This window comes from Argentina anserina, chromosome 1, assembly GCF_933775445.1.
Source record: "Argentina anserina chromosome 1, drPotAnse1.1, whole genome shotgun sequence".
NCBI lineage: Eukaryota > Viridiplantae > Streptophyta > Magnoliopsida > Rosales > Rosaceae > Argentina > Argentina anserina.
The window spans coordinates 7,950,790-7,969,158 of NC_065872.1; the positions used below are offsets into that span (position 1 = coordinate 7,950,790).

Genomic DNA, 18,369 nt, shown 5'->3' on the forward strand with positions numbered 1-18,369 from the left:
GTAATTGGACTATAAGTTTGCAATACACATACAGAAGGACTTCCTAACTGAACTGGGACTCTGGGAGTCCACTAGGGTTATTCCCACAAAAAGACCAAATGGTGCAGGTTCTGGTTTCGAACATGGGATTTACAATTTTACAGTAAAGTAATAGCTGGTCTTGGGGGACAAAACCGAATGGTGGTGATTACATAAAACTGGGTTATCTATTTATTTTTTCTTTGAAAAGCACTAAATTGCGTCTTAGTGCAGTTAAGTTCGTCTGCTAAAAAAAGTCCCTTGGCCAAGAAGAGAGGTGCAAGGATAAAGTCTAAAAGTGGTGGAAATAGATACGCCTTAATCGTCAGATTGAACTCGTGAAGTATTTGACAATAATTGCAAGTAACCTGGAGAAAATTATTTATTCATCCTGTTGTTCATGATCATGAGCAGTCAAGCGTTTACAGACTACTATATCCCTCTGTGATGAAGTCTGAATTAAGAACTGTCAAGAGCTCAGGCTCGGCAGCTTAAAGAAAAATGGCCTGCAACTTTTAGATGTTGTGTGCCTCTAGCTATTACCACCTTGTAGCAAACTACAATATTGCTATATTTTTTGTATTAACTAAATGAATATTCGATTAATCCTAAACTACAACCTCAATTTGCAGCTGATTAATGAATGTAAACTATAAGGCCGGGCTAAAATTATTTGGAGATGACGTTTTGCTAAGTTCTCCCCCTGTTCTTCTTTATTTTCACATAGCCAAAAAACAAGGAGATGTAGATTGTCATTGAATAATCAATGTTTTAGTTGAAGAACCAATGTGGCAAAACGATTGATTATAGTGAAGTAAGTCATTAGCCCAGAAAAAGAAGATAGTATTGAACGACATTGGAACGACAAAGAAAAAAAAATGAACTAAGCTGTGCTTCGAACACAGGACCTCAAGATCATTATATGTATGACGAGGTTTATTGGCGAAGATAAAAAAGGGTAAGTAAAAAGTAAAATCTGGTTCTTAATTTATAAAGATTTTGGGGAGCAAAACCGTAAAAAGTGGTGATTTACACACCGAGCGGTTAGAAAGAGCAGCCATTCTGATTCTCTATGAGGTATGAGACTATACATGAGTTCTCTCGTTATGGTACTTTCATTCTTTGCTAATTTGAAGTTGGGTTTTCTCAATGGAGTTACTTGTTGAAAAGACATAGACTCAATTGTATTGAGCAACCTAACTGCAATTCATGTGTGTTTTTGTCTTCAATGTTATTGATGGGTTGGTGATTTTCTATGTTAGTGGTCTAAGAGCTATGTTCGGTATCTGAGATTATTATAGCTTCTGGGTTCTGGTTCTTCTTTACCCATTTCAGGACCAATGCCCAAACGAAGTAGGAAGGTACAGCTTTATCTAAATACAGTATTGCTTGTCAGATCATGTTTTTAGATATTTGATTAAATGATATCTTTCATTGCATATTTTACTTGTCATTCATCCATTTGGTTTGGTTTTCTGAGTTTTGGATTCTTATATGTCAATTGGAGGGAAATATTGTGATAACCTGTTGATACTTTATACATAGTTTCAACCTTTCATAACATTATTGTTTCTTGGGCCTGTTCATACTTCATAGGTTGATTTGGTTTTGAGAAAAAGAAGGAAACAATGTGGTAAAGAAAACTTGGTAGACAGAATCAGTGCGTTGCCTGATGATATTCTTGTTATCATACTGTCTGGCTTGCCTGTAAGGGATGCACAAGCTACTAGTATCCTTTCTAGGAGATGGCGGTATTTGTGGACCGACATTACCACTCTCGACTTTAATGATGAGAAAAATCTATGCAGATTGTACGAGCTGAGCAAATTTTCTCAAGAGGGGAAGGAGTTGAAGAAGGTTAGGAATGTTGATAGGGTGGACGATGTGTTAAAACTGCATAGAGCCCCATACATTGAGCGATTCAGGGTTTCTTTTGATATTGGTCCGAGAAAGTCTATTGATGAATGGATTCAATTTGTAATGGAAGGGGAGTTCAAATGCTTGAGTTGGACTTCTTGGAATATCCTGCTTACATTCAATCCAGTAGACCCGTGCGCTATGCACTTAGCCAAAATGTTTTAGGTATTGAAAAAGGTTCTGGTTTGAATCCATCGTGTTCTGATATACCACGTGAACATATTAGTAAATATATCGGGTTTAAGTCGCTAAAAGTTCTTGATTTGAAATCAGTTGATGTGACTGGAAATGTTCTTGAGAGACTTTCCATCTCTGATTCCTCAAAGTTGGATAACATCAAAATTATCTATCCCTCAACTTCATTGAAGTACTTGGTGATACAACAATGTTACAACATTAACAGAATTGAGATTTCTGATGCTAATCTCATTTCATTCATTTACGATGCAGACAAGGCATTCATTTATGACCCAGTTGAGGTAGAGTTGTTTCTTAAGAATCTACCGCTTCTTGTTGAGGTGTCCCTTGGTGCAATCCATTCAATTGATTTCATAGAGGTTGCCCCTCACATTTCTTGCTGCCTTTCACAACAAGAGATTCTCAAACTGAGTAATTTGAGGCCGGTCAGTAATGTTTGTCATATGTGACTTTAATTTTAGTTTTATTCTTTTGGGATTATCTGTGCCTTACTCCTTCATTTTTCAGAGCTACAAGTGGGATTCATTATATCCTACACTATCTAATCTCAAGCATTTGGAATTAGCATTTGATGAAAAGGATGATTGTGGTCTTCTTCAATTAGCTTCCTTCATTTCGGCATCTCCTTTATTGGAAACACTTGTGCTGCAGGTACTTGGTAGGCCACAAAGTAGACCAGGGTAGTAGTCTGTGTATATGTATGGTTTTCATTGGTAATTTTTTGTTCTGTTTGTTAGATTCACGTACTGATAATTTTAATGTTTTGTGATGATAAGACAATAACAGGATTCTACAATCCTTGAACTTAATTGCCAATGGTTAATTGAAATTGTAGGCATTTCATTTCGTGTTTTCAACTTTCTATGGTCATGACTTTCTGGTGAATTCTTTGTTTGTTCGGTTCACATACCGATAATTTCAATGTTTAGTGATGATAAGATGATAATAGGATTCTATAATCCTTGAACTTAATTACCAATGGTCAATCAAAATTGTAGGCACATCATTTCGTGTTTTTAACTTTCTCTGGTCACGACATTCTGTTGAATTCTTTGTTTGTTCGGTTAGTTAGATAATTTGCTTTTACAAGTTGGCTATTATTTGGCTGTGATGAGGTTAATTCAGATCTTTGTAGTGGCATGTCTATATATATAACTAGTTGATCAATTTTATCTAGTGGGCTGTGAGGCTGGCTAGCATTTTTTTTTCTCTGATTTTTATTATTGGTTTCTGTATAAAAACTGTTAGACTTGTCGATAATCTGCCATTTTCTTTCCTGAAAACTAGAGGTCAATTTGGTGGTGATATGAGCTTCATCATCTACTCACTCCCTTACCAATTCTGATAAAACTGATTAGATCAAAGAAAAAACAGCAATTTGAACGCCATGCTGGTTGATCTTGAGTCCATATATGTTCCTGATCTTGCTTTGATCCCAATGATGATCCTCAGTGCGTCCATTGATCCCTTATTAACGTAGAGGAAAATATCTATACATGTACACTTTGTTTTACTCTTTCAGTAATGATCAATCACTAAAAATGAAGCATTGACGTACATCTATTTCAAATATAAACTCGCAGCCTTGTATTCAGATTAATTTTGAGCCCGAATGATAGTTTGCTATAGACACTATTCGAAAACAATAATATAATTAAGTGATTAATTTGTTGTAAGTACCCGTACACTGGGATATTATGCTGTCCATATTTTTATTTCTTAGGGTATACTTCTCTTTGGCCACTATACTGGTTCCCATATATGGAGACATGTTAGCTGTAGACTTGATATTTGATTATTTGGTTGTTGTTCTGTTACATGCCGGGCTAATTTTAATTATATTCTTCTAATTTGGTACAGTTAGACTGCCTTTCTTCTTCATTGACAAGGAAAGGACCCTTTCCCCACAAGAAAGCAGCAAAGTGCTACCATCAGAACATCAAGGTGGTAGAAATTATAAGATATGGTGGTACCACACGCCAGATTGATCTCGTGAAGTACGTGACGAAAACTGCATTTAGTCTTGAATAGTTGAATTTCTCTAGTGATAGCAGTTCATGGATTTGTGTTTATAAATGTGTGCCGGCCCCCTTTTTAGTCTTGAATAGTTGAATTTCTCTACTCTCAAGCCTTCCGGTATCACTGCATATTGGTTTGCCTGCTGCAGGTATGATTCTTATAAGAAAGAGTAGTACTCCACTGCTTTTCAGTGATGATGATGATCAAGTACCCAGGACTTCAACATCATGCTCTAGTAGAAAGAGCAAGTGAAAGTCAGGGATTAGTTGAGACTTCTGTCAAAGAAGAAATACACTTGTGATGTACCATCAAAATGAACACTCGTCGGATTAATGTCGATCATATCCAACAAGGCAGTTACTAAGGAAAATTTGACGGCATTAACACTTTGCCGTCGAAGGCAGTGATTAAAAGTTTTTATTTACTATTTTACTACCGGTTGTTCCTTGTTATCTTAGTTACTGCGATATATTGTCCATAAATGTTAAGAGTAGTCTGCTTAAGATCGAGTTTAAGAGATGAGATGTTATAAATTTGAGATCACACCTAAATTCTTACTAACTCGACCATCATGTTGGTTTGTTATCAAAATTAAGCGTTGAATGAAACTAAAATTCTCAGTAACCGATATTATTAAGCGTGTTTATCTAAGTTGTTTTTCTTTTCTTAATTCTTTGAAAAATGAGTGTTTGAAAGAGTTTTTGAAAATCCTACATGGCCCCAACAGATTGCATGGCAAAAGCGACGTACCAGTCCACCGCGGAGTTCGGGGTGGCGGGAAACAGGGAGGGGCACGTGTCGGAGAGAAAGAGAGCTCCACATTCCGGTTATTCACCGGCTAAAACAGACGGAAAACTTCGTGCAACCACAGCTCAACCACCTGAGCAGGCTATTTACTTTGGACCTTTACAACAAACAAGAGAAAAAGAAAACAAAAACAAAAACAAAAACAAAAAAACAAATATGTGAACCAGAAAAAAGAAACGGAAAGAAACTAGGCAAGGAGGCAGGCGAGGAAAGAAAGGAGGAGGAAGAGGAAGACAGAGGTAGCATCAAGGGCGCGCCTCATGCAAAGCCAGCCATATGTGGCTTTTGTTGTCTCTCTTCTTTCTTTTCTTAGGCTCCGAGACACCTCCGTCGGTTTCTTCTGAAGAACTCAATCTCATGGGTCCGAATATTAGAAAAGGAACCCCACAACGAGCGGAGAAGAGAGAGATTAATAAACCTAAGACCCCGCCGTCCAAAGCTAAATCAAAGTCCACCAAGCGTGCTTCCACTCCGCCGGTGAGACCCCATCTCGATCTTCTCTTGTGCAGTTGTGCCTCTTCATCATGTTGGGAATTGGGGTGTTGTGTTTGTTTCTTGAAAATTTCTGATGCTGAGTTTGGTGCATTGTTCATAGGGTCTTCAGAAGAAGACAAACAAGCCGAACGAGAATGAAGTAGAGCATTCCTTGCCCATGAAGGAGCTTTCCAATACCCAGGTTAATAAGGCAAGGCCTCTCCCCTCTTTTGTGATTTTTGTTGTCGATATTTTCATATGCATGTTGGCAAAATTTGGGGATCAATGGGGGAAAAGGAAAGCTAGGGTTTAAATCACATAAACACATTGAAAGACGATCACCCTTTATAATACTTATATGCTAACTTGAAGAGTTATGATTGATCAATTCCAAATTTCCAATGTAGAACAAAATAATACAATACATTAGTCTCAAAGTAGGCAACAATTAGGCTATCGATTCATCAGTGTAATACATTATTGTTTTCACTTGGTTATCAGTTATTCATTTGCCATCTTCATAACACTGATGCACCTAGTTCCGTGAAATATAATAGTTGTTAAGATGAAATGGCAGTTTTTGTTATGTGATGTAGTGACGTAATTATTGATTTACTTTTCATTTTCATTATAGATGCTTGAGCAAGCTGCATTGGGTCATACAGGGAAGTCCACTCCTTCAAGGTTAGTGAATTTATTGAGTGGTTCCAGCATCTTATGTATTTAGACAGTGCTTGTATTCTCTTGTATAGTTGCTTCATGACAATAGTATGTTTGTCTATTTTGATCTAAAGCAATACACAATATGATTTTCCGATTGAGGGCTCACCCTCACGTGGTCAAGCCAAGTCATCTGCGATCATTCGAGCACAAGAAGTCCGATCAAAACTGGATCCTCGATTGCCTAGCTTCGTGAAATCACTCCTTCGATCTCATGTAGCTAGTTGTTTTTGGATGGTATATTCTCTTCAACTACCTAGAAGGAGTCGCATCACTCGCATGTATATCTATCCTTCACTCTTTTTCCCTTGTGTTTATTTACATCCATTTTCTATAATAGGGGCTTCCTTCAATGTTTTGCAAATCACACTTACCAGAAAAGGATATTACGATGACTCTGGAAGATGAAGGTGGAAGACAGTTCCAATCTAAATACATTGCATGCAAAACCGGACTGAGTGCTGGTTGGAGACAGTTTGCTGCTTCACATAAATTGCTGGAGGGAGATGTTCTGGTCTTCCAATTAGTTGAACCAGCCAAATTTAAGGTAATGCATATTGTGTAATAATATCACACAAATGATAGCGAACATCATGTTAATTTCTTTCCACTTACTATGATAGTAAATTAATGATACTAACTTTTTCACTAAAATAGTATATACAAATATACTGTATATATTCATAAAAATATCATATGACTAGTAGCATTCATTGACACACAACTCAGAGAGCAAACATCATGTGACTTTCATTTTACTTGCAATGATATCGACATGTATTGTTATTATTTTTGGCGCTTTTTCTTTTGTTTTGATACACTTGTGCTAGCTTGATTAAATACCCGCCCACTCATGTCAGTAGTTACATGCAATAATATTCACTTGTCATGCTCGTTAAACTGTGATGAGAAAAGATAAGCAATTGTATTTCAATTGAGGTTTGGAATTTAAGATAGAGTACAGTGTTGTGTTGCTTTGCTTTCCATCTATAGAGAACTTGAGCCATCGTATCTTCCTGTTGCAGGTTCACATAATAAGATCAAATGATTTTACTGAAGTTGATGGGGCTCTTGGGCTTCTACATTTGGATGCTCAAACAAAACATAATGATGCAGGTATGTTCATTATGTCTCTGTTTGTTTCTTCATTATATCCTTAATCCTTTGTAAGCCTAGAAGTAAATTTATATTATTATTGACTAATTGTGTTAACAAATCTATCGTCTCTTGGATGTTGCACTCAGATAAAGATAACGCAGAAACAGTTGCAGTGACTCGTAATGAGTCCAACAGGAAACGCACACAGTCTCCTCCTGAAGTTGTTCAAAAGAAGAAAAAGATTCACTTGCCCGTTGAACAACACTCTGAAATTGATAGTGAGGAAGATGATTCAGAAATTGTGGAAAGTTCCAGGTTACCTGGTACAGCTCTTCAATTTGAGGACATCAAAAGTTATGAGAACTTCAGCATTCTTGTAAATGGGTTGGCTGTAGATTCTGAGTTTCCCGAAGATATACGGAGAAAGTACTACAAGCTCTGCTGCAGTCAGAAAGCATTTCTCCATGAAAATGTTATGAAGGCAACAGATTATAAGTTGATTGTAGGAGCTATAGCTGAAACCGTACATATTGTCGACGCCATTAAAACTTGCCAGATTACCACGACTCAAGATGATTTTGTGTGTTGGGACAAATACTTGAGGGCCTTTGAGTTGTTGGGAATGAATGTTGGATTCATACGTGAGAGGTTATGCCGGCTTGCAAACCTTGCCTTTGACTCGGAAGATGCTATGGATGCGAAGACATATAAAGAAGCTAGAAAAGAACGTGCTCGAGCAGGACTAGGACTAAGAAGTATTGAGACCAAAATTAAGGAGTTGAGAGAGGCATGCCATGATTTTAGTTGTGCTATCGAGAGTCTGAGGTCCAAAGCCGAAGTCTACAATCACAGGTTCCAGGATGAGCTGACTGCTCCTTGGTGAGGCTTCTCTTGCAAACAATAATTTCTTATATGTCTGTTTTATTGGTAGTCTGACACTCTGACTAGTCTCCTCCTCAATCTGTAACCAAAAAGATGGTTATCATTGCTAGTAGTAAGTTTAGCAGGGCTGAAATGCTTAATATGACTTGCTTGGAAGTTGGAACTTGGTCATCAATGTGGCACTAATTGATCCTCATCTTCAAGCTTGGGTTTGGGGCCTCTAGCTTTGGTTTATCTGTTGGATCAAGGTCATGTAGGATTATGAAGAACCAATCTCTTGTATGCCCATGAATTTTGGGCTTCAGTAAAATTTCTAGGACTTTACAGTTAAAACAGGTATGAACAAATTCTTGTATTGATTGTTTGATATTGATTGATCCATCTAGATATAAGTCTAACTATTTATAGGAAATGAATTGGACAATTGCATTGCTGTTAGCACTATTTCTAATGATGAATCTAGCTGTTCTACCACCATGTTTGTTGCTTTACACAGCTGACACACATCTCACTCACGCTAACACTCCCTCTCAAGTTGGCGCATACACATCAACCATGCCCAACTTGCAAAGTGAGTCATAAAAAACATTCTTGGACACTCATTTGGTGAGTATATATGTAAGTTGCTCTTCTGTAGGAACAAACGGAAAACAAATGATCTTAGCGTCTAACTTCTCTTTTTATAAAGTGACGATCAACCTCTACATGTTTTGTACGATCATGCTGCACAAGATTCTGTAAAATATCAATAGTTGTCTTGTTGTCACAGTACAACTGTATAGCACACTTATGTTTAACACCCAAATATTGTAGTAAATTCCTAAGCCACAACAACTCGCACACTCCCTGAGCCATACCTCTGTATTCTGCTTCAGCACTAGATCAAGCTACCACATTTTGTTTCTTACTCCTCAACGTAACAAGATTACCTCCAACAAAGGTAAAATACCCTGATGTGGACCTCCGATCTGTAATATTTCCAGCCCGGTCTGCATCTGTGAAGCCACAAACCTCAAGGATATTGTTGTGATTAGAAAATATTACTCCTCTCCCTGGAGCTGACTTCAAGTACCTCAAAATCCTCACAACAGCATCCATGTGATCCTCATTGGGATTATGCATGAACTGACTCACTACACTTACTGCATACACAACATCTGGCATAGTATGTGATAAATAAATCAAGCGTCCAACTAGCCTCTGATAACGAGTTTTGTCAGTAGACACTTGATCTGGGTACTCTGCTAACCGATGGTTCTACTCAATTGGAGTATCAATTGGAGTGCAATCAAACATACATGTCTCTGTTAGTAGATCAAGGATGTACTTCCTCTGACAAAAATAGATACCATCACTCCCCCTGGCTACCTCAATGCCCAAGAAGTACTTGAGTGTACCTAGGTCTTTCATCTCAAACTCTGTGGCTAGTTGCTTCTGTAATCTATCCATCTCAATAGTATCATTACCAGTAACTACCATATCATCAACATATATAATAATGACTACTACCTTCCCTTGATGATGCTTGAGAAACAGGGTATGATCTGAATTACTTTGTTTGTAACCAATCTTCCGCATGGACTGTGAGAACCTCCCAAACCAAGCACGAGGTGACGTTTGAGGCCATATAAAGACTTTCTCAATTTGCACACAAAATCACCAGAAGAGGTAGTTACATACCCTGGAGGAAGACTCATATACACCTCTTCAGCTAACTCGCCATGAAGAAATGCATTCTTGACGTCAAACTGTCGGAGTGGCCAGTTCAAACTGGCAGCACACGAAAGGAGAACTCGAACAGTGTTCATCTTTGCAACAGGGGCAAAAGTCTCATCATAATCAATACCATAGGTTTGAGTAAATCCCTTCGCAACAAGGCGTGCTTTTATACCGGTTGATTGATCCATCCGCATTATGCTTCACAGTGAACACCCAACGACACCTTACAACTTTCTTGCCATGTGGTGGAGGCACAAGTTCCCATGTATCATTCTTCTGCAATGCCTCCATCTCTTCCTCCATTGCTTTCCTCCACTTTGGATCTCTCAATGCATCCTACACTTTTTAGGTACTGATACAGCAGATATTTGATTCACAAAAGATTCATATGACTTTGATAATCTCTTAGTGGACATATAGTTGGCTACTGGATATTTGGATTTGGCATGTAAACTTGGTTCATATCTTTTTGGGGGTTGACCTCTAGTAGACCTGTTTGGTAACTCATATTGCCTACTATCAGACTCACAACTAGTACCAGTGGATGGACATACCTCAGATGAGTGACCTTCTGCACCAGGAAGTTGTTGGTCAGGGGTTTGAGTGATGACAGGAGGGGCAGTTGTGCTTTCCACTATTGGTTCTCTTTCTGGAACCTAGATGTCTGAGGCATCTCTCTCTTGTGGAGTGTCTGATACTACTGGATTCTGGCCATTTAAAGCTTGAGCTTCAACTACTGGGGTCCTAGTATCAACCTCAGAATGAGCTTCTGCTATTGGAGTCAAAGTATCTCCAACAATGACTTTACCTGATTCCTCCCCTTCACTATGATACAACTCTTCAAAGAATGAATTCTCCCCCTGAAAAGCTGTATCAGAAGAGGTAAAATAACTCATATCCTCAAAGAAGGTGACATCCATAGTCACATAGTACTTTTTGGTGGGTGGATGATAACACTTGTATCCCTTCTGACTGCTTTCATAACAAACAAACACACACTTGATCGTCCGAGGATCCAACTTAGACTTTTGCTGACTTTTAGAAACATGAACAAAAGCCACGCAACCAAAAACACGGGCATGTATGTTGTGAAAAGAAGGAATGAGAACATGAGATGTAAGAACCTGAACATGGATTTTCCCTTGAAGGACATTGGATGAGAGACAATTGATAAGGTAAGCTGAAGCCTCTACAGCATCACCCCAAAGATATCTAGGCACATGAGCACTAAAAAGAATGGAACGAGCCATTTCAAGAAGATGACGATTTTTTCTTTCAGATACCCCATTTTGTTCTGGTGTTCGTGGACATGTGGTTTGATGAACAATCCCATGATTTTTACAAAACTGTTGGAAGATACGGTTGACATACTCCCCCCCCCCCATTATCAGAATGAAGAACTCTAATGGTGCTATTATAATGTGTTTGGACATGAGTATGAAAAGCTTGGAAAGCAGGAAAAACCTCATCTTTGGTCTGAAGGAGAACAATCCAAGACACCCTAGTGCAATCATCAATAAACGACACGTAGTACCTCATACCCTTGGTTGTAGGCTCTTTTGAAGGTCCCCAAACATCAGAATGAATTAATTCAAAAGGGATATGACTCTTAGAAAGACTTGGAGAATATGTAGAACGATGACTCTTAGCAAGTACACATGTTTCACAACGCAAAGAGGACACATCAACACCAATAAACAGGGAAGGCATGCTTTTTTTTTCATAACATGGAAAGATAAATGCCCCAATCGGCGATGCCACAACCAAATTAGAACTTGCAGTCAAGGCAGTGCATAGCTGGGCTCTTGGTTTAGCTCCTGCATATGTCTGATCCAAGTGAAACAATCTGCCCCTCAAATCCCCCCGACCGATTATCTCCCTGGTGAGAAGATCCTGGAAAATCACATACATGAGAAAAAATGTTACAGAACACCGAGACTCAGTGTTCAACTGGGGAACAGATAACAAGTGATGTGATAAGTCAGGTACATATAGAACATTATGAAGTTCTAAAATAGGAGTGATACGAATTGACCCTCTCCCTAACACAGGAAAAACCTCACCATTGGTATTGGTAACATAAGACACTGGTGGAGAAGACAACTTAGTATTAAAGTAAGATTTATCATAAGTCATATGATCAGATGCACCAGAATCAATAATCCAAGTATCAGAACCAACAAAGTTAGAAACTTTTAAAGCTATACCAATCTTTCCACGTGCTCGAGGTTTTGTAGTAGCAGAAATATTACCATTAGTGCAGAATTGTCCCACAGCATGTCTAGAATCGTGTGAGAACTCAACTCTCCAACCATTCTTACCATTTAACTGTCGAATAGCAACCTCCGCATCTCTAATATGAACAAAATCAATGAAAGCATATCTCGGTGGTTTCTTTGTAACCCATACTCTTCTAATACTTCCAAACTTACGAATCTTAATCTCAAGCTCCCATTCTGAAAAACGAGAATCAAGATTCCCGACATACAAACGAACCATTTTTTTTTCTGTGTTCGGGTGTACTGATCAAATTTGTGGGTATGTATACAAATCAGTCGACCGGGTCGGGTCGGAAGCCGGGTCGGGTCAGACAGTGGGCCGGGTCGGACACTGATCCTCCTTCTTCCCTTGCTCGTCCCCAATTCCCCTTCTTTCCCAAAAAAACACACTGTGCTTTTTAGAGAGGGATTGAAATCGGGTGTGGGTGTTCCTCTGCCTTTGGGTTTTTAGGGTTTCTTGATCTGTGGTGTGAGGATGAGTGAGAGGCAGACCGGAACGATGAAGTGGTTCAATGACCAGAAAGGGTTCGGCTTCATCACCCCGGAGAACGACGGCGATGATCTCTTCGTCCACCAGTCCTCGATCCGAACCGAAGGCTTCCACACTCTCGGCGACGGCGAGTCCGTCGAGTTCCAGATCGAGACCGACAACGATGGCCGCACCAAGGCCGTCAACGTGACCGGCCCCGAGGAAGGTCCCGTCCAGGGACGCGGATCCGGCGGAGGCCGTGGCGGTAGGAGAGACGGTCGTGGAGGAGAAATTAAAGGGTTGGAGCGTCGGAGCCGTGAGGGAGCACCAGGACACGACGCCGATCGGAACACCAGCGCATCATCGGGACTGCGTGCGGCGTCGAGTGGGGTTTGTGATGTCGGACAAGCGCTTCAGAAACGTCGTCGGAGGAAGGAGGTGGCGTCGGAGGCAGAGGCAGCATTGGAGGCAGAGGCGGCGTCAGAGGACAGCGGGAGATCGGGCCGGGACCGACTGATTGCATCGGAAAAAAAAAAAGAGACAAAGTCCTTTCGGATCTTTGCGCTGATACCAAGTTAAAACAAGTATGAACAAATTCTTGTATTGATTGTTTGATATTGATTGATTCATCTGGATACAAGTCTAGCTATTTATAGGAAATGAATTGGACACTTATATTGCTGTTAGCACTATCTCTAATGATGAATCTAACTGTTCTACCACATGTTTGATATTTTACACAGCTCACTCACGCTAACATTTATTTGGCTCTGATGCTCTGAAGTATTACATTTTAATCATGTCAAACTAACTCTCGCTTCAAGTTCTTGCTTTCCTTGACTCGATTGATATAAATCAAACAAGATATAAAAGAGAACAACAGGAATTGGAGGCTGAAGGATTTACAAAGTGAGGAATGACATTTCACAAACAAGAATCTGATATTGTGTTAGACGATCATTCTAAATAACGGAATTACATAAAGCCGTTTTTTTGGGTCAATTACATAAAGCCGTTAGAAAATGACTAATACGAACCAAATGTCTTCGAGTTTCCATGCCACACATTTGGTGTACTATATAGCTAGGGTGTTCCTACCAGTCCAGCAGAGAGAGAAGAGGCCCGGGTGGCAGTAAGATCAGCAAACAGTGTTGTGTATTAAGAATCAAGAAGGGTTAGGTACCTTTTAATGCCTCTTCAAGTACAGGAAGAGTCTTCTATTGACTATCAATTCAAACAGAACCTTGTAAACTCTGTTCTTGTTTTGACCAACATCTTATTTTGGCCACTCCTTTACTTCCTTGACTTCCATCAGTCCTTTGCATGTGGCATACATCCAGCCTTGGCCTCAGCCTCAGCCTAGGAGAATTCATTCCCACAGCTATTCATGCCTTTGCTTCACATTTATAGTACCCAGCTGCCTGCAGTTGCAGAAGTAGCATCTGCTCTCTAAACTTAATAATTTCATTTTCATTTACTACCACCACCACCTCCTTCTTTTTTTTTTTTGGTCTGAAGCCACCACCACCTCCTACTCCTTGGTAATTCTTGTGTATCACATTTGTTGCATTTTATGCATTTGAAATTTGAATGCACTAGAACTTCGTTTGGTGTGCTGATTAGAGGCTTAGCAATACATCTGGTTCGTTTTTTCGAGAAGTAGCGTATCAATTCTGCATATCTAAGGGAACCTAAAGTTGTTTGGCTTATAAATGTTGCAATACTTGATGTTGAAGTATTGAAGCACAGTCTGTTCTAGAAATTTGCCTTACAAAGGTTGAATCTTTGATACTTGATATTGAAGTATAGAGGCACATGAGTGGTGGACTAGATCCAGTGAGGATTAACAGGCTGGATAGATCTGATCAATTTAAAAACAAGTTAAGAAGGATAAGATCATCTTTGCCAGAAGAATATCCAATAATTATACATACATGAATACTCAGCAAAGTGTAGGAGTACCCTAAAATAATAACAGAGAAACTTAATTAGCATTGCACAGGTTCTTCAGCTGCAAACATTTTTGTACAGTGAACAGCCAAAAGAACCAAGTCCAATCCAGAAATTTTGAAAATAAATTACAACACAGAAACTTTATCACCTATTTCCCACAGAAATCATCACAACCTCTAAGTTTACTCAAAATCCCTGACCTTAAGAAAAAATACAGGATTAATAATTGATCATCCTGTTTTTCTAGCCTCCAGAATCCAATTAAAAAGATACATTACGCCCACACCTCTACAAATTCATTAGCACACCCTAACATTACTCATTGCCACCATTATATTCCAATCTCAAACCCCCTCCAACTTGACCCTCCTTCATTCAACACCTCCTGCAACAGTTTACAAGAACACAACTTTAATCATACAAATTCCCAATTCGATATTAATAGTAAACAAAAGATCAAAATGGGGTGAATTTTCTAACCTGTGATGAACTCTCATGCACAAGACCAGACCTCCTTTCTTCTTTAGAAGACCCTTCACTAGCTTTCTCTGCTCTCTTGGAACCAATGTGGGCAGTCCTCTTCCGGCCCAGAAGCCCCTTCCACCTCGTGGAAGACCCCTTGGGCGGCTTAGGAGACGACAAGTCGTCCTCCCGATCCTCCACAAGAAGCTCATCTCTAAGAGTGGTAGTAGCACCCCTCTGCACCTGGCACTTGTTGCTGCCCTTGTAAGGCAGCAACCTCCCCTTGGAGAAAAGCTCATCAGCGCTCATCATGGAGTAGTTGCTCACTGAGAACTCAAAGTCTGAAGACACTGGTGCCTCCCTTGAGCTCCTCTCATACTTGATCACATGTTGTGCATCAGCAAAATCATTAGAGAATGAAATCCTAGGGCTCATTGGAGCACCACCACCACTACTGCCACCATTGCAGTACTGACCCTTGTGCTCTGAGTTGTACATTGTGTGTAAACAGGCCATATGGGTTTTGAGAATGAAAAGAGAAAACAAGGAAGGAGGAGGAGGAGGAGGAGGCTAGAAGGACCTTTGTATTCACAACAAGCCCACCATGTGTTTGTATTTATACCCAAAATAAGGGACAGACTCACAAAAAGATTAGAAATTTAAGCCTATGCGTGCATAAGAGGAGTGATTTGATGTTTTGTCATGACATGATAAATTGGGGCATTCAATGGCTTGATGATGGAGGTAGATTACAGTCTTCAAAGATTCACTGTTTTCCTTGGATGTGGGTGAAGTTGCCAAGAACCGCTCTTTATTTTCTGATTCCCAGTTGGATAAAAGAAGCTCACTACTTAGTATCAAAGAAGGTTCTGAGAAACTGTCTTGGGTTAAAAAATAAATCCTAATTAAAAAATCAGTAATATAAAATTGCTTCTGCACAGCTTCAAATTGTACGTGCAATTTATGTACTCTGCTATATGATAAGTACTGAAGCAGCTCTGCAGCTGGTGTAATAATGATCATCTTAATTGGGTTTAGAAGTTGCTTGACTTTCTTTCACAAGATGGGATATGGGTAGTGATAATTTGAGCCATGCATGCAATTTTTACCAAAACCAATCCAAAATGTGAAAAAACAATTATGAAACCAGAAAATAATGAAGCACAGGGAAAGTGAAGAAAATGGGGCCAAGTGAGAAAGAGAGAGCATCAGAATGGGGGAGGATGGTGACATTGATCCCCAGAAGTCCAGAACTACTGCAGAGAAAGCAACAGAAGCTAGCATTCTTCTTCTTCTGTAGTGGAAATGGAGTTTAGTTCCCTTTTTTTTTGTTGGATGAAAAAATGGGGTTTAATTTGAGGAAATGCAAAAGCTTTATTATTGAGATTTAGGGAACACCACAGTCACAGTGAAGCAGAGTAACAGAGTGTGTACCCAGAACAGAGTTGACTGAGGGTGTGAGCTGGCGACATCGACTGGTCAAAAGGGACCACGTGACCAGGAGGGCCTGTTATAGCATTTGCCTCCCTTCAATTTTCTTCACGAAAAATAAAAATTCATGAAAACTTGTAGAAATTAGAAAAATAAAATTGGAAATGGAGGAACTATATTGGGGTGCTCTCACTCACCTACAGAAATTGATGTTACTTTGTGAATACTGGAAGAGATCACGTGAGAACGTGCAGAGCTGGATTTCCTTTCCTAAGATGGTGGCCTAGTTTTGCTGTTTGCCACTGACACTAATTTCTTTTCCAGAATCCATTATTTGATTTTTTGTTTGGTGAAGAAAAACAAGAAGGAAACGAATAAGATAGAGGAAACTACAACCAATTTTTGTTGTTCGAATATGGAATGATAGCAAAGTGCATGAGCAGTCAGAAAGATGCTAATGCACAGTGTTGAATTTGAGAGAGATGTGAGACATGTATCTGCAATGGACTTAATGATATTATGATCGATGTTCTGATACATTAATTTCTAATATATGAGGTGACAATTGTTCTACATTATTATTGTCTTTATAATTTTTGTTTTCAGTCTAATCTTCATTTTCGTTATATCGATGAACAATTACGTGTCTACTTCTTTAAATATGTGAGAAAAACACAGGCACAATATTTGTTACTGACTATTGCATATACTTTCTCTGACTATGCACGTTTTTTTATATACAAAAACAAAAATTTACATTTATATACGAAAATAAAAACTTATAGGAAAGACCTTCTAGAACAACTTGCTTCAAAGAGGTCAAAATTAATGGCAGAGCAAACACTATTAGAATACGAGGAATCCCAACATATAGGAGAAGACACATTTTGGCCAAGACAGGCTAAGACATTCAACAAAGAGATTATTGCAAAATCGATTGAAAGATATGGATATAGAGTATATAATTTAAATATCACTTATTTAGTTGGCAAAGTCATAAATATGTAAACCACGCCAAGCTTTATGTAAAACAGCCAACAAGAAGAAAAGCTAGCTAGACTTTTGATTCATCTACTTAATAGTTGACATAAAAGACGAGGAAATTCTTCAGCTATATATGGCTTTTAAATTCAGGGATGTGGTTACTTTAAGATATAATATGGGGGTACTTTCAATTACGATCAAGAAGAAGAAAATTATAGTTCTGATTACTCAAGGAATATGATATGTTATCCGTGCAGGTGAATCTCCTAGTCTATCTTGGTGTTATTTGATCATCAACCTGTGTTTTATATGACAAATCCCAGCCAACACACGCGTACTGATTAATGGTTTGGACTTTGGACTTTGGACTATTTATAATATAAAAAAATTCACATCTCCTTCCTTCATTTCAAAACCTTCCATTCCCTCCTCCGCCTCCCCTCTCGTTTGGCCTCTTCCTTCTTCCCAATAGCTGGCTATTCAAAACCCTCCATTTCCCGGCATCCTCCTCCTCCGATCCCCCTCGATCTTAGTTTGGCCTAGGCTTCATCATTTAGCCCGCGGACCCGAAAAGTCCGCGGAGGCCCGCAAGTCTGATGGGCTTTTACCCGGCCCGGCCCGCGAGAAAGCCCGTCAAAGCCCGCTTCCGTGGGTAGAGGGCCGGGCTTAAATTATAGGTGTGAAACCCGGCCCGGCCCGTGGGCCTGGCCTGCTAAAAGCCCGCAAGGCCCGTGAGGCCCGGCCCGCCAAAAGCCCGCAAGGCCCGGCCCGTAAAAGCCCGCCAAATAATAAAATATTATACATACATATTTTATTAGGTTTAGAATAAAACTATTGCATTATGAAGCAACTATATTAAGAAAACTTCTTGGGATCGATCGACACCAGTAGATATGATCGTTATCTATATTTAGTGACCCTGTAAAAATTTCATCCAAT

At 39.3% G+C, this 18,369-nt stretch overlaps 4 protein-coding genes across 4 annotated transcripts; 3 read left to right on the forward strand and 1 right to left on the reverse strand.

The window, feature by feature from the left end:
- Positions 1-1,148: 1,148 nt before the first annotated feature.
- On the forward strand, positions 1,149-4,164 carry LOC126801006 (uncharacterized). Its single transcript, XM_050528446.1, has 4 exons — positions 1,149-1,379; positions 1,615-2,558; positions 2,641-2,784; positions 3,994-4,164. Exons 2-4 carry the CDS (start codon positions 1,983-1,985, stop codon positions 4,162-4,164), a joined length of 891 nt encoding a protein of 296 aa, XP_050384403.1. The 5' UTR covers positions 1,149-1,379; positions 1,615-1,982.
- Positions 4,165-5,235: 1,071 nt separating this feature from the next.
- Positions 5,236-8,134, forward strand: LOC126797386 (B3 domain-containing protein Os01g0234100-like). The gene is made up of 7 exons (XM_050524027.1): positions 5,236-5,436; positions 5,564-5,644; positions 6,068-6,117; positions 6,228-6,390; positions 6,494-6,700; positions 7,179-7,269; positions 7,398-8,134. Exons 1-7 carry the CDS (start codon positions 5,236-5,238, stop codon positions 8,132-8,134), a joined length of 1,530 nt encoding a protein of 509 aa, XP_050379984.1.
- Positions 8,135-12,630: 4,496 nt separating this feature from the next.
- LOC126801015 (glycine-rich protein 2-like) lies at positions 12,631-13,179 on the forward strand. Its single transcript, XM_050528458.1, has one exon. The coding sequence runs from the start codon at positions 12,631-12,633 to the stop codon at positions 13,177-13,179; it is 549 nt and encodes a 182-aa protein (XP_050384415.1).
- A 1,625-nt stretch (positions 13,180-14,804) lies between these two features.
- Positions 14,805-15,560, reverse strand: LOC126797573 (uncharacterized). The gene is made up of 2 exons (XM_050524227.1): positions 15,034-15,560; positions 14,805-14,938 (listed from the first exon to the last, which is right to left on the reverse strand). The coding sequence occupies exons 1-2, from the start codon at positions 15,529-15,531 to the stop codon at positions 14,885-14,887; spliced, it is 552 nt and encodes a 183-aa protein (XP_050380184.1). The 5' UTR covers positions 15,532-15,560; the 3' UTR covers positions 14,805-14,884.
- Positions 15,561-18,369: the final 2,809 nt, after the last annotated feature.